Source organism: Bombus impatiens, unplaced genomic scaffold (assembly GCF_000188095.3).
Source record: "Bombus impatiens unplaced genomic scaffold, BIMP_2.2 scf_1060, whole genome shotgun sequence".
Classification (NCBI taxonomy): domain Eukaryota; kingdom Metazoa; phylum Arthropoda; class Insecta; order Hymenoptera; family Apidae; genus Bombus; species Bombus impatiens.
The window spans coordinates 197,705-212,508 of record NT_177479.1 but is presented as its reverse complement, the minus strand read 5'-3'; the positions used below and the strand labels follow the sequence as shown (position 1 = coordinate 212,508).

Here is a 14,804-nt window from a genome sequence, read left to right as displayed (position 1 = left end):
TTGGATTTATTCCAAATTTTACTAACAAAGCCGTAACTGTGTCTCATTTCAATGCTAATAAGGTTCCAAGAGGTTTTCCATATATATCAATCAATTCGACAAAACTGGTTTATGAACAATTCAACAAAACTGGCAGAAATTGCAATTGCAGTTTAAAGTTGCATCAACGTGTCCCCGTTTCTATTACGTTATCGAGTATCGTTGCGAAAAGAACAAGTTAGCGGGGTGGAAAACAGTCAGGAAGGAAAACAGATAGAACCGGCTCCTTACTTATGCACGGTTTTATTAAATACAAAAATCGAGGTACTCAAACAGATATAGAGTAGTGGTAGCTATTGTATTCAATGATTGTACACAGGCAAATAACGCAGCGGCCATCAATGCCAACCGCTTGCAGCGTTGGTCCCAGTGGTTGTCCTTGCACAACTTTTCCCTTCCTTGTCTCGTGTCGGCGCGATCGCCAACGCAATGTCAACGAATGCGCTCGTCTAGCCACGTTAGCTCGTGTAAAACCCACCTTAGAAAGGCCTGATTCGCCAATCAACTGCCTCTATGGCCACATGGCATCGACCGGTTTCTCACAAGCGATTCGATTTTTCTTTTACAGGAACAACAAGCGACGAGTAAAGAAACGGACGTACAAGGGAATAAGCAGTTTGATCTACAAATGGTAGAGAGGAACCTTAAGCAGCAACGGGGATGCGCTACCGGTAGAGACGGACCCCGAGGGACCGGAAACTATCGCGGGCGGTGCTGTTCCTGTTGATACGACAACGTTACTTAAGGGAGTCTCGCCGAGTGCGATCGTACCTAGAGATGAAATCAAATTAATTCTCGCTGATGCGAAGGCCGTCGAACTTCCGGAAGTACTCGTCACCGTGCTCGAGCTCGATGCTGAACCCTCGATCCTTGTTGGCTCTGTAGTATCTGCAAATAAATTTTGTTACACTGGAATAGAGCATATGTAAATAGTATCGATGTCACACGGTCCCAGTAACATAATTACTGTTGATCTTCTAGGTTCTAGATGAGGTTGATTTAGTGGGTTGTTTACAGCTCGAAGCTTTAATCAATTCGAAGGCAGATTCCTATCATAAAACGATCTCTAGCAGCTAGTATCATTTCTCATGAGGAACAGGATAGATGACAAAGTTCGTTCAACATAACGCGCCCCCTAAATATTATTCTCTATCGTATGAAATGTCTAATATCGTTTTATCGATCTTTTACTCCTTCCTTTTCAACAAATATCTTTTGTCCTTATAGACAAATATATGTATCAGTTACTATATATAATATATGTATCAAGACTGGGAATTTTCTCTTTTTAATTGTTACGTACATATTTAAATTTTTAATTTAAATTTAAATCAAAGATAAATCTTACCTGACGCTAAACCAGATACATCACTGGTTTGTTCAGCACTTATGTTGCTTGAAACCGACACATTGGCGACCGCACTGGAAGACACGCTGGCAGATTTAGCGGTTGCCGAAGCAGCAACACTAGCAGCAGTCACTGCTTCAGGTGTGGTAGCTTCAACGCCAGCCGGTACCGGTATCGGTGGAACGGTTGGACCAGCGATGATTATAGGCCCGGTGGAGGGACCTATTACGGCGTTCGCTGACGCTATGCCTATTGTTTCTCTAATTGCCGTGGCCGTGACGTTCGTCGATGCTTTCGTGGTCGATGATTCTTCTGCGCTTTCGATTGCAACAACCGCCTTCGCTGACGCTGCAACGGCGCCTTTCTTTGTTTCTGCTTCGGCTGACGCTGCGTTATTGGTGTCTGCGATAGCGACGGAATTGTCTGATGGCGCTACTAGCGTCACCGCGCCAGCCGAAGCTCCTTTAACGAGGACTGTATCTTCTGGCACAGCTGAGGCAATGGTTGGTTCTAAAAAGAAAACAAAAGAAAACGAAAAGAAATACAAAATAATAACTTTAGCAACTTTTCATAACGATAGCAACTTTTATCTACTTTTCTCGTAATCGTCCAGTACGTTCTCCTGAATACGTTCAAATTTATGGATGTACTAAATTTGTAATTCGCTGAAGGAACGTGGTACAGATAAATTCTTGGCTTTATGTATCTCGTAAAATGTTCACGTTAATAGTAGAAGCCGGTACTGTTTGTTTGTGTAAGTCGAATAGTTTTAAATATAGGCTTCAGTTGATGGCGCCATAAATATTCAGATTGAATTCAAAATCCTTCGAAACAACCCCGGCTCTTTCGTTGCCTTTCTAAACTTTCTAAACCCCGAAGAACAATCATGCGTTATATTTTATCCCAAATGATAAATTACTTAGCGTCGTTGGAGGAGGAGAGCTGGTTACGGCAGTTCCTGGAGACACGATGGTCACTGGTCCGGAAGACGATCCCTCGACGACAGTTTTTGTTACGGGGCCAGCAACTATGGTTTGAGCTTTCTTGGCCGGTTCCGCGGGTAACAGGCTCACCGCAGGTGCGACTCCATAAACTGGTGCAACGAGCAATGGTCCCGCCGATTGTCCGACGCCCACTATTTCATGATAAGGCCAGCTGCTTGCGCGAACGGACGTTAAGAAAATCGATGCCACAAACCGTAACTGAAAACGGATAAGGCGTGATTTATTAAGACGAGCGTCAGAAACTATCACGTGGGTCGCGGCGACACAATAGTTGAAATGCTTTCTTGTAATCTTACTCGCAAATATCTCTCCCAGGTATTAAACTCAAACCTAAAAACACCTTCGCATCAACTCCAGTGAATATTACGATAATCAAGCGTATACCCTTCTGTATTACCCAACACCATGGAGAGAGAGAAAGAGAGAGAGAGTCTATCATTCGATTTAACGAATCAGGATTTGAACTTTGATCTTTGCCGAGTTCGATTCTGTCGAGTATACGTACTTAGGTCCTAAATGCACGGTTTCTCTCCAAGTCTAACGCTCGAACGTCAGCTATTCACAACTACGTTGAGAAATTTCGAAATTACCATTCGAACCTGCGTTATCTCGTGCCAAATGGAAGCTATGTTTTGTTAACGAATGTTGTCTTCACGAGGTTTTAACAAACGTCGATTGTAATAAGGATAACTAGATTGATCATAGTTTAAACATGATCTGCTGCTGTAAGTCGAGTTAACGAGACGGCTGATTCGAGAACAATATCCGACACGCATATACACGATCCAGTGGCCACGGATAGAATCACATACGCATCGAGAATTTGCATAACTCGGTTTTCCGGCAGACGTGCCGCGCATGAACACGTCATCGCTGCACCCATCGTTGCATCTACGTGGACAGCATTAGGCCAAATTTTTTTAACGCCGCGAACGCTTCCCCAGAGAAACAATTCGCTCCCTTGATCATAGGTCTTAAGTAACGATCGAAACTGATCGACGAATCGATGATTGGACTTGCGATGAAACTAGGATTGGATAGAATTCGTAACGATGAGAAAATTTTGAAAAATATTGCGTCGATATCGATTAGATTCTAGGGAATCGTAATGATAAAAAAAGTTTAAAAATCGATCTTTCATAGCAGAGATTTCAATTAGAAGAATAAATTGATACGCGATGTTATTCCCGTACTTTAACGCGACGAAATTTCACCGTCATAACTGTCAGACCATTATCACTGTAACGCGACAATTATGCGACGTATTTAAACGGAATCAATGGATTACCCATCTTAATCAAAGTTATAGAACGCGGCCATACGTTTCAATTATCCGACTGTCAGCTAACACTGCGGCGCTCTATATATCAATGAAACATTGGTCAGAGACGGCGAGCCGTTCATATTTCACTGACGACACGAAAGTGCATTACGAGCTAACAGATTAAAGTTTTCTCATCAGGAACTGCTGCACGGATTCCCCCTATTTTCGTAACAATTTCTTCTTCGACTTGCTCGATGAGCTACGATAAAGTTTCTCAGCTTACCAGCAACTTCATGGCTCGGTCCGTTCGACAAATCCGTTTTTCTTTTCTCTTATTATCTCTGTATCCCGCGGAATTTTCCCGCCAGTATACCGTTGTCTACTGAACCATTTCGAACCGGCTTGAACCGTTATATAGTCCATTACGTATAACCTCCGATGATGAGTAAGGAAAAATGGTCACCGCGCCCTGTTTCCCTCGTAAAGATACAGACTCTTTGGAATTCCGTGCGCAGAAAAGCAGAACAAAGACGCTGGCCTGCACGGTCTGTGCCCGTAGTGCACAATTGTTATAACTTGTTGCAGACCAGTTCCCTGCCGACTACCACTTTCCATTATTAAGATGCGAATCGGATTTTGGAATGTTTTGCAATTTGCTTGCTTGGCGAGAAGTAAAAGTTGCTCCTTTGTACTTTGATTCTTCTCTTGCGCGAGACGGTGAGCTTTGATTACGATGCAGCTACGTTTATTGAAGCGAAGCTGTAGTTAGCGTCCGTTTAAATGAACACTTGTCGATTGAATCTACTTATCTAAACGCGAACTGCTATTATGCGAGGAATTATAGGCAGTGGAGAGAATGAGTGGACTTCTATTATAGAGTCTGCAATTATACAAAGTGTTTGTTCCACCGATGGGATCAGATAAGTGGAATTCTACGGTGTACAGTGTACTTTTATCATTAGACAATGAAGACAGAATAAACAGATGCATTGCCCATTACACAGAAAGCAAAGATTTAGATGTCTACGAACTTTGAAGATTTTCCTAGGATCAAGGAATCTTTTCCAGGAATTCTTAACTCTATATTTATCTTCTATCCAAGTAGTATCTCAGTAAAAAAAATCAAGAACGCGATGTGATGATTTACATCTTAGATGCAGATGTATTCTCATCCGGCACCTTGGAAGATGAAAGCTCACGAGAGCAGTCCTTGCAATCTGTTTCGCAAACGGATAATAAAATTATATTATCGCGTAGCGCGCGCACGTGGAATAAATAGCGTTCGGGGAGGAAAAATAGAGGCCACGTGAAAAAATGGAATTGGTGGCGCGTGGATACGGTCAATTGCTTTTGTATGTTGTAACATTTGACTAGACTTTCAAGGCAGCATTTCCTGCTTTCCTATATCGGCGATCGAACATTTTAGTCCATTGACCGCCGCGTATTCAAGGCCGTCTCACGCAAAATCGAAAGTCAGTTTCGCAACATCTCGCGCGGATTGCATCTTATAATCGAACCCTAAATTCAACCGCAGCTGATCTATCTTTCTCCCTCTTTCGACCGAAACCTTGGGGTCGATCGTTAGACGTAACGAGGCGAGTATATGAACAACTAAAAGAAACGTGTTGAATAAAAAAAGAAAAAAAGATCTATACGTAGCTGCTGTAAAATATGCAAATATATCCGTGGCCCCGTTCTCGGCGCGAAACTTCTGCAACATTCGCGCGCCGTTGCGTGCGCAACCCGCGCCATCGAGATTTCTGATGCAACATTGGCGCTGTACGAGTTCATCGTTTTAGATCGCTGTCTTGATTTACGGATTCAAGTCCCCGACCACGCCCGCTCGCGACAAGCCGCGATAGCCTGGCCACTATGAAACCGACTGACACGCGTTCGTACGGGGTGGATGACGTACGCGGCGTAGATATAGGTTGGAAAATAAGAGTATAAAAGACAAAGTCGAAGCTAGGATTTTCATCAGTCGCTTGCTATTTCGAGTTCGAAAGAAGCTCAAGAAACCCAACAAAATGAAATCCCTGGTAAGATTGATTTGCAAACACGGTTGTAAATACCAACTGTAATCGTTTGTAATCGTTGATAATCACGATGGTTCGCGATATTAATGATCTTTATTGAGTGTCATTTATAAGTATAACATGGTAACAAGAGGATTTTATTGTATTTGAAGTTGATCCTTTTCGCCATCGTTGCCGTCGTTGCGGCCTTCCCTGAACCAGAACGAGAGCGCCGTGGAATCCTTGCGGCTCCAGCTCTCGCAGCCCCAGCATGGGTTGCTGCTCCCAAAATCGCTGCTGCCCCCGTTGCCATCGCTGCTCCCGCTGCTAAACTCCTTGCGGCTCGTAAGTATCTTCGATTTTTATCAATTAAGAAAAATATGAATATCGTGTACGATAGACAATACGATAGATTCGTGTAATAGAGGAAAATGCACAACTGATTATTTCTTGCTATGGAGTATTCGATATCCAGGGTTTTCTAGGGAAATGACATTTTGATAGATTTTATTACATTTTTTTTATTCATATACCGTCGATACATTTTGATTTATGCATTCATTCGAAAATACGTTTTCATGGAAGTTTGGTTACTCCATAGTGTTGCCATGAATAATTACAATGTTGCACGAAACAGTACAAATTAAATGTAAATTTTCTGTTCTTTTCAGCAGCAGTAGTAGCTGCTCCCGCCCTAGCCGCCCCAGCGTGGGGATTGAAAGGATGGTAAATCACTATTTAATATCCCGGCGTAACTGGACCTGAAGTATTACAGTGAACATCGACGATGGGAATTTTTTCTCATCGTGAAAAATTCGAATTTGGCGATTGGTCACACCCGACACCCCTTTTCGGCCGCAACTCCGATCGATCCCCTATAATCGGCACCATGGAAAATTATACATTTCCCCCTTCCCATTGTAATTTAAATTTTTCTATCAGATAATAAACTTATTTTAAAAACCACAAAAATACTTGCCTGCGTTATTTTTCTTCGAAAACATTAAGCCCTCTAATTTGTGAGTCTAGTAAAATACGACAAATGGAAAGGAACATAATCGAACTACATCGGCGGTATAATCGTTCGTACATAATTCAATTGAAATGTGTATTATCCAGAAAATTCCCAACGATTCAAAATGTCTGGCATTATTCGGTCTTTCGATTTATATATTAATTATCGTAGTTATATATGCTGCGCGTTAATAACGTATTCACCGTTTAAACACTCAAATGGTATGATTAATCAGTTAATTATAAATGTATGACATTAATGCAACAGTTGGTGCTGTCGCATAGCTAAAGAATCGATTTGATAATTATCTGATGCCAAAAGTAATTGAACTGTGATAATTAAGTATGTTTCCTCGTTGTAACACAACGCACGCCTGTTGGCATATTCTCTATAACGTCTGATTCGGTCATTTTCGTTCCAAAATCTGTAATCTACATTTGTAAATGATGAAACGTGGCCAATTATTTATGGTTAATTGAAACATTTAACATGTATCACTCAATTTTAAAGGGTTACTGTTCATCATTAACTCTATTGCGATCTTCAAACTTTTGCGTATCAATTTTCCTCTCGTGTCAATGAACGAATAGACGTTTAATTTTTCAATAAACTTTGCAATTTAGAATTAAAATTCTTAAAATTTTTATAAGAGATTATAGAAAATATCCTATTATTACATTATTATATATTATTTATGATTATAGAAAGATTCGATTTGCTTGAAAATGATTCAAAGAACACGGCACAAGCTTAAGTAATATAATAGTACTCGTTAAAGTACTCGTCTATTAAATTTACTTGGAAGAATTCCCTCGTCTACAATTTACAGTCGCTTTTACGCAGTTTACAAGCCAAGTCATAATCAAGGAAAGTAGTTGTACTTTAAATTGCAGTTTCTAAGTTGCAGCTTCTTGGCCATTGGTAGGCCCTCCAAGTTGCACCGGATTCGTTATTTCACGTGTCTTTTCATTGGCAGCGGCCACAGGCGAGGAACAGCAGTAATACGTTTAACAATCTAATTAGAAACTGGAACAACTGGTCCTCGGAGGACGACGAGTGGTGGATAACTTTTATGGCTAGTTAAATAGTATTAAACTTCACTTAAACGAGTCGTTGTCTCGGTTCGGCTATTGGGATTATACTTGAAATTGAAAGTATTGCGAAACCAAGTGACTGTACAATGGAGCTTCATTTATTAATGTACAAAAGCGTAACAAGAATATGGCTAGTTACAAGAAGAAAAATTCGCGAAAGAACCTCGTAGAAACTCGAACGCGTTGTTCGTTTAACTCTTATCGAACAGATTTAATTTATAAATAAAAAAGAGTTGTCGTTGTTCCATCGTTCTCGATATCAGGAGATGTGTTCTGTTATCGAACAACGCTGAGCTTGGATCGAAGTCCTGCGGATGGAGATCGATGAGTAGCCGCTTTCAGGTTCACGAGAGAGATCGTTCGAGTTGTCTTGGAGAATCCAGGGTTACGGTTGACGTTCTACCACAGTAGACCGGCTCCTGGCGCCACCACGGTTCCTGCGGGACCAGCGACCACCGCGGAACCTTCAAAAGAAACAATTTGTTTTACATTTCTATTTTCATGTAATTTCTCTCGCTACTCTAATAAATTCATACTTTAATATAATCCTTTACAATGAAGTTTGATATAATATAACGAAACAGTAATGTACTGTATACTGTACTCCGCTGTTGTATTTAAAATGTTCACTACCAAATTGAATTTCGTTAATCTCCAGAGTTAGTCAGAATTATTAACCGAAATGATTTCGAAGTTTCAATAACCAGTATTACCATACTTCGCTGGTCAATCTGTTATAATTACCAAACTTCACGTACAAGATCTACGTTTAGTCGAAGCAGTTCAAAGCGATAGAACGTATAAGTTACCGGCAGCCGGTCCCACGACGGCGGCAGAGCCAGCAGCAGGCCCAACTACTGCGGCAGCACCTGCAGCAGGCCCAACCACGGCTGCTGGTGCAGCGACAGGTCCGATAACCGCAGCCGAAGGAGCCACTGGTCCAGCTACTGCCACTCCAGGTAACACACCACCCAACACCACTGCACCATTGTGTCCCCAGGCTAGGGAACGACGTTCGCGCTCGGGGCTAGCTGAGGCGACGGCCAGGGCGGCAACAAGGACGACCTGAGATGTGGTTGATTTAGATTTAAGTGTATGTAGCTCTAGTTCGGTATAGATTATTTAAGCAAAGTCTCAGAGTTTCATTCAACTTGTTTAAATCGTTTAGATTTCAGTGTTTCGCCCAACTTGTTCAGGGCTTTAAATTATCTAGACAAGACTTACGTAAAGATCAAGATCAATCTGAACAGATATCAAGATATCAAGGTAAATGTAAATTGTGGTAAAAAAATCTCATGCAATTATCTAATGCTACTATAATAGTCTAAGACAGGTAACTATTGTTCGATCAAGAGATTGTATAGAAAAAGAGTGATACAAAAAGTGATATGATTTGATGTTTCTGTGATACTTCGAGACAGGTAGCTACTGCCTGATCGCAAGATTATACAGAAAGAGCGTGATAAGAACAGATAATCAAATCAATCTAGTTGAACTTTCGATACAAGTGAGAAGTTTCGAGGAAGAATATATCTCACCAAGTATTTCATGTTGATTGCTGTATCTGTCTTCAGCTGACTGGTGACTGATGCTCAACCCTCTTGACACGCCGCCTTATATACGCGATCGATGATCCTGGATATCGTCGATGCAACCTTCAACCCCGCATGAAAGTGGGAATAACAAACGAGACAGGGCGCGGTCACAGACAGCCGGGATTAGAGTAGGCGACATAGCGGAGTTCCGGGTCCAACGTCACACGGACGAGTGCTGTTATCACGCGGAGACGTGTTTCAGCCTCGAAACGTGTGCGCACGGCCTGTTACCACAATAACGGTTTGTCGCGAGGGGAATAGAATTTTCGCGTTGGTCAGCAACGTACGGTGTGGCAAATTCGCTGATCACCTCGTTCCAAGCTCATTTTCGCCACGAAATTCTCGCCATGTATTTCAGCCACTTTGATAAACGTTAATAACTGCCGCGCGCAGGTGTAATTGTTAAAATCCGGGACCAAGCCAGGGAAATTCTGTCCTGTCCGAATTATCCGTGGTTTACCAGGGGATAATCAGAACAACGATGTTTTTCGTCGGAACAACCAGCGATTTTAATAGATCCCTTACACGCTCCGGGTATTAAGGGACGTGTTTATATTCGCGATGTGTTGCGAGTTGAAATTTCAACAAGCTGAACGGTTGTCTAACGAGGTTGAAAAAGCTATGGGGGAATAACGAGCCCATTGTGTTTTCAAGACGCGCGATGTAGTTATTTTTACGTCTATTGTACTGTTTTTACGTTACTTGTTTACTACAGATGCACACATTGATTTGGGAGATTCTTCAAAAAAGATCAAGTGTAATACACCGTACAATATTCTGCAAAAGTATTAGATATCACATAGTATGATGATGAGCTTATAATGGCAATTAATCATATTTGTAGGGAATCAAGTATTTGTACACGACGTTATTTACATTTATCATTTATGTTTTTTATTTCTGGCTTTCCTGATGCATAACCTTTTCAAGTTACTTTTATTTTTATTATTAAAAATAGGCATTTGTTAAACATCAATAAGAATAAGTACTTTGTGCAAGACTTTTGCACAGTACTGTACATCACGAGGATATCAAATCACATTTCTTTTTTTTTTTCATTACAACGACAGGTAGCAGTACAATATACGAGACTCAATACATGTTAAGGAAAAAGGGAAAACGAAATGGGATAAATCAATTTCCAGCTACAAATTCTGGGAAACGTGGGCACAACGAGTCGATTGTTCGCAAAGAATCCGCATGGTAAAGAATAAACGAGCGTCGATGGCGTGCGAATAAAACAACGGAGAGGGTGGTTGGCCGTTTCGCGTGCGCCCTTTTATTTCGTCCGTACCGTGCCGAGCAGTTTTTTCGTGATGACCATGGGTGATCCGTCCTTTGAATCCGCGTTGGCTGGCACCGGTCTGGAACGGTGTAATTGCGCGTGTCAGATTTGTCAAGTTGGAAATCGCGGTGACTTGCGAGCCTTTACGTCGTCCCCGTTTGAATTTATGGCGAGCCACGTTTCCACGAAACGTTGCACTTCCACCAAACTTGGGAAGAGTTCTCTCCGTTGATAGAATAATTGGGGAAACTTGGAGGAAGAGAACGCGTCCCAGTATAAGTTGCTTCCGCTGTTTAGGTGGAAAGTTAGGAGGAAGAGATGGCGAGTCGACGTTGGTCACGTTTTGAGTTCTCGAATAATCGAAGAAGCAGGAGTTGTTACGGCAATGCTAACTTCGTGCATTAATATTTGTTATCGTATTAACCACGTCTGCCAATATTATCGTGCGAATGTTCTCCGTAACTCGACATTCAATCGATTCTAAACCAATAACAATTTCAACTTCTATACCAGTGTTAATGAGTCGCAAAGCCGCCGAACAATTCACCACTGAACGATGTCGCATTTTCCAAGAATGGCACGACACGCTATTGGCCTACTATGTCATTTTATTATTCTATTACATGGCAGTTGCCAGCGGACGGAAGTGAAATTCGGCCATCGACGTCCACTTCTCGTTCTATTTGTGATTGGCCCGTTTACGTGACCTTTCGGTTAGAGATCGACTAAAAAAAAATAGAATTCACGGCTAGCGACGAATTTCGCGTGGTTCCAGGGTAACAGAGGATTCCCAGGGGGTGCGTCGAAAATCGCAATCGCTAGGCGAGAATATATCGAAAAGTCAAAGTCTTTGTGACGAGAGTTGGCGAGGCCGCATTCCTTTTCAAGAATATTCCGTTTGATTCGCAGACGTCATCTCTTCAATGGTTTTCCCGGTCTTTGTGTCAAAGGCTATCGATTATCGGGAAGTTTCTGGCCCTGTTTGCGTGACGCTACATCTCGTTCCCTTCCATCGATCGTCTCTCTGTGCGCCAATATCGCTCGTGTCATTCCTTTCGTGAAAGATACGCGATTATTAGTGGAAACGTGGGATTCCGATTAATATTTCTGAGATTGGGAGTAGGTCGAGTGAAAATAGTCGCAAATGCATCATCGGGACCGGATTTATCGATGAGGGGACTCCGTTTCAGTCGAAACAGTTCGGTCGTCTGAATTCTTCTTGACCTTTTGATAGAACAGTGAATTTTTTAAATTGTTCCCCGCTATTTAAAATACCTCAAGCTGACTACAGATCTGATATGTCTGTTCTCCATTTCCAGTAAAAATAAACCATAAATCTAATTTCTAGACTATACAGTATCGTATATTTGTCGTTATATCGTATCGTACTCGTGACAAAGAAACAAAGAATTCGCAATCGACATCAAACGATTTCACGAAACATTTACAACCGTCCCTGATTTATTCGAATGAACGCTTCGAATCAACCAATTTCGATTTCATTATCGTCGCCTGTTAATCGCGTTCTATCAACTTACACAGCCAATATCGTGTCTTCCCGAACTAATTAGTTCGTTTCAAATGCAATCGCTTAACGATCGGGCCCGCGTCATATTTTTTATTTCGCTCGACATAACAACGATAACAGTGACAAACCATAATTAGGTGGTTCGAACAATTAACGTTATTAACATAGACGATAGCCGTGACAGCAAATGAACCCGGACAAACAGGCCTTGGATCGATGAAACGTGTGTACTAACATGCGAACGGAGAATTAAACGCGAATAGCGTGTTGTTCATGTTGGTAGGCTCGCACGAGTACACGACATCGTGGCCGATATTGCGTTAAGCCGCCGGATAGTTCTATGCATCTCATTGTGTCGCGTTGCTAGGTCTAGAATATACCGTTAAGTCGTTGCATTTGAAGGACAAAGGTATCTAATTAATTCGACAGTCTCGTGAAACCTGTTATGATCTCTGTCCACTGTTTCTAATGCGTCTGAGTCGTGTTCGTAATTCATTTCTAGCAGCGAAGATTGACAGAGTTGAAAGGACACTTGTAATCTATCGACCATCAAAATGACAAAAATATTCAAATTGATCTTGGTTGTATCAAACTTGAACTTCGGGTGATTTATTTCCATTTAATGACGTGTTACCACTTTTTATGTGTTACCACATTTAATATGTGTAATATAAAAAAGGGGGGATATACGCTTGGTCTAACATATATTTAAGTTCGAGTTGTCTCGGGATAGTGTAAGTTGTAAATTTAAGCTATGAACTAAGAACCGTAAGAGTGCTGGGGAAGAGAGAAAGAGAGAGAGGGAGTGTAAGTAAGAGTGTATGCCTTGGTGACGTCAAAGCTAAATGAGTAAAGGAGTGGGAGAAGGGTGCGAGGGTTGAGGGTCAGCATTTTTTGACCTGGGAAGACAGAAGTTGTGAGCCGAGTGTGAAAATAAGACGTACGAAGATATTGTTGTCAGCTTTTGCATTGGGTATTGCTTGTTAAAATAAAACTAAACTTCACTTCAAACAGAACATCCTTTCTTGTCCTTACTCTAGGCTACTTAAATACTACATACGTATTACTACATTTAACTATACTATACGTAGTACTACTATACGTATTATTACTATACGTATTACTACTCTGAGGAAAGAAAATTTTCCTACATTAATTTCAATGAATAATAACAATGGATTAGTAAATAGCGAATTAAATAATTTACAAACAAAACATTTAAAAGCTAACTTCAAGCTCTTATCCTCCTTGTAATTACTCAAACAATCTTGCAGCATTCTACTTTAAAATCCGGTTAAAATTACTCTGGTGGCAAAACTAATTGAGAATAAACTAAAAGAGAACACGTATATATTTACTAATTACTTTTATACGTTGAAGTTGGACGATCTCGTAATCTGTACTAATTACAACAGAAAAAACAATTTATTAATTAAACCTTCTGCTTCTCTCTTCTCCTTTATTCCATTAGTTTCCAACCACCACCTGCAAGAAACTCGAATGCGTATCTCCATTTTTTCAGAACGATAATGTCAGTCGGTGTATATCTCACGTTGCGACATTGTTTATCATATTTGACATCACGAGCTCCATAAATCCATCGCATACTCGCGGACGACCGTTACAGGTCCTTGAAGAGAAAATCCGTTCCAGTCTCGTAACCGCGACAACAGCCACGCTACCGTGTCTCGATTAGCGCGACGAGAGGAAAAATAGCGGGCGGCCGATCAGTCGGCTGACTTGTCGATTGCCGTACTTGACAGTGAATCGATTATGACTACATAATTCCATGGATCGAGCGGTACGCATTGTTATCCCGGTCTGGGCTTTCGTTTTGACATTCTTCGATGATTTTTCGCAGCGACATTAGCCGACTATGGTGCACAGGTGCAAGCTTTGCCTTTCCCTCCCCGTTACTGTGATCCCAACGGTGGCACGGCAGAGGTGTACGTTGAAATATTCATGATGGGGATGCCAGGTGGAGATCTAGCCGAGAGTTGTCTCTAAGCGCGTTCTGAATCGCGCGCGCAGTTACAAAATTATTCGTACGTGCCTTTTTGTGTAGGAGCCAGGGCTGGATTGCCATTGCGCAGCTGACGTATCGATCGTCCGACGCGTCGATTCAAATTCCCGGATTTGCTGCGGCTTTTCAGGGTATTTAAAGCGATTAACCACGTGGAAAAAGGTATTTCGAATACCTCAAATTTTACAAGAGGCAAGCCTTTGTGCGGAAATTTGATTTTGATTAGCAAACTATTTTGCAACCACAAAGGAAAAGTAGTTTGCTTCGGATGTAGGATATTAGATACTCCTCTAGAATTCGAGATGTAATATAGTTTATTTTATATAATTAAACAGATACATTTGTATAAGCGTATACGTAGCCGAACACGTAGGCAGTGATCTTGCCGCAGTTAGGAATGATTTATAAATGGTCTGAATAGCTTTGAGTAAGGTACGAGGTTGTATATCTATGAGGCTCGGTTTTATTTGACTACCAGGCGTGACCTCCGGCGATAACCGCGGAGGATGAAGCTCCGATTACCGCTGTTTTGGTAACGGGGCCAGCGACGACAGTGGATGCTGCTGGTCCAGCGACAACCGCGGCTGCTGGAGC

General features: G+C 41.6%; 3 protein-coding genes across 4 annotated transcripts in view; 1 reads left to right on the top strand and 2 right to left on the bottom strand.

Annotated features, from left to right (window-relative positions):
• Window positions 1-263: 263 nt before the first annotated feature.
• Window positions 264-4,070, bottom strand: LOC100748107 (endochitinase A1-like). Its single transcript, XM_003493218.4, has 4 exons — window positions 3,939-4,070; window positions 2,307-2,589; window positions 1,388-1,897; window positions 264-927 (listed from the first exon to the last, which is right to left on the bottom strand). The coding sequence occupies exons 1-4, from the start codon at window positions 3,948-3,950 to the stop codon at window positions 662-664; spliced, it is 1,071 nt and encodes a 356-aa protein (XP_003493266.1). The 5' UTR covers window positions 3,951-4,070; the 3' UTR covers window positions 264-661.
• Window positions 4,071-5,536: 1,466 nt separating this feature from the next.
• On the top strand, window positions 5,537-6,642 carry LOC100747983 (cuticle protein 16.5). 2 transcript variants are annotated; one of them, XM_012391306.2, is made up of 3 exons: window positions 5,537-5,694; window positions 5,844-6,015; window positions 6,345-6,642. In XM_012391306.2, the coding sequence occupies exons 1-3, from the start codon at window positions 5,683-5,685 to the stop codon at window positions 6,398-6,400; spliced, it is 240 nt and encodes a 79-aa protein (XP_012246729.1). In that variant the 5' UTR covers window positions 5,537-5,682; the 3' UTR covers window positions 6,401-6,642. The 2 variants fall into 2 exon arrangements, with proteins under 2 accessions (XP_012246729.1, XP_003493265.1); XM_003493217.3 differs by having other exon boundaries at window positions 6,342-6,642.
• A 1,213-nt stretch (window positions 6,643-7,855) lies between these two features.
• The window catches only part of LOC100749851 (elastin), a 7,651-nt gene continuing 702 nt past the window's right edge, over window positions 7,856-14,804 (bottom strand). The window contains exons 4-8 of the mRNA XM_033323526.1: window positions 14,683-14,804; window positions 13,553-13,589; window positions 9,318-9,371; window positions 8,589-8,844; window positions 7,856-8,243 (exon numbers count right to left, since the gene is read on the bottom strand). Coding sequence (XP_033179417.1) covers window positions 8,179-8,243; window positions 8,589-8,844; window positions 9,318-9,371; window positions 13,553-13,589; window positions 14,683-14,804 — 534 coding nt within the window. The 3' untranslated portion in view covers window positions 7,856-8,178. The remainder of the gene's footprint in view (window positions 8,244-8,588; window positions 8,845-9,317; window positions 9,372-13,552; window positions 13,590-14,682) is intronic.

What these genes read in the sequence shown, in the direction of transcription:
- LOC100748107 (XM_003493218.4), bottom strand. An exon ending in TCCTCCTCCAACGACGCTAA is followed by an intron (nt 1,898 to 2,306) that starts GTAATTTATCAT and finishes TTTTCTTTTTAG; the next exon opens with AACCAACCATTGCCTCAGCT. An exon ending in TGTATCTGGTTTAGCGTCAG is followed by an intron (nt 928 to 1,387) that starts GTAAGATTTATC and finishes ATTTATTTGCAG; the next exon opens with ATACTACAGAGCCAACAAGG.
- LOC100747983 (XM_003493217.3), top strand. An exon ending in TGCTAAACTCCTTGCGGCTC is followed by an intron (nt 6,016 to 6,341) that starts GTAAGTATCTTC and finishes TGTTCTTTTCAG; the next exon opens with CAGCAGTAGTAGCTGCTCCC.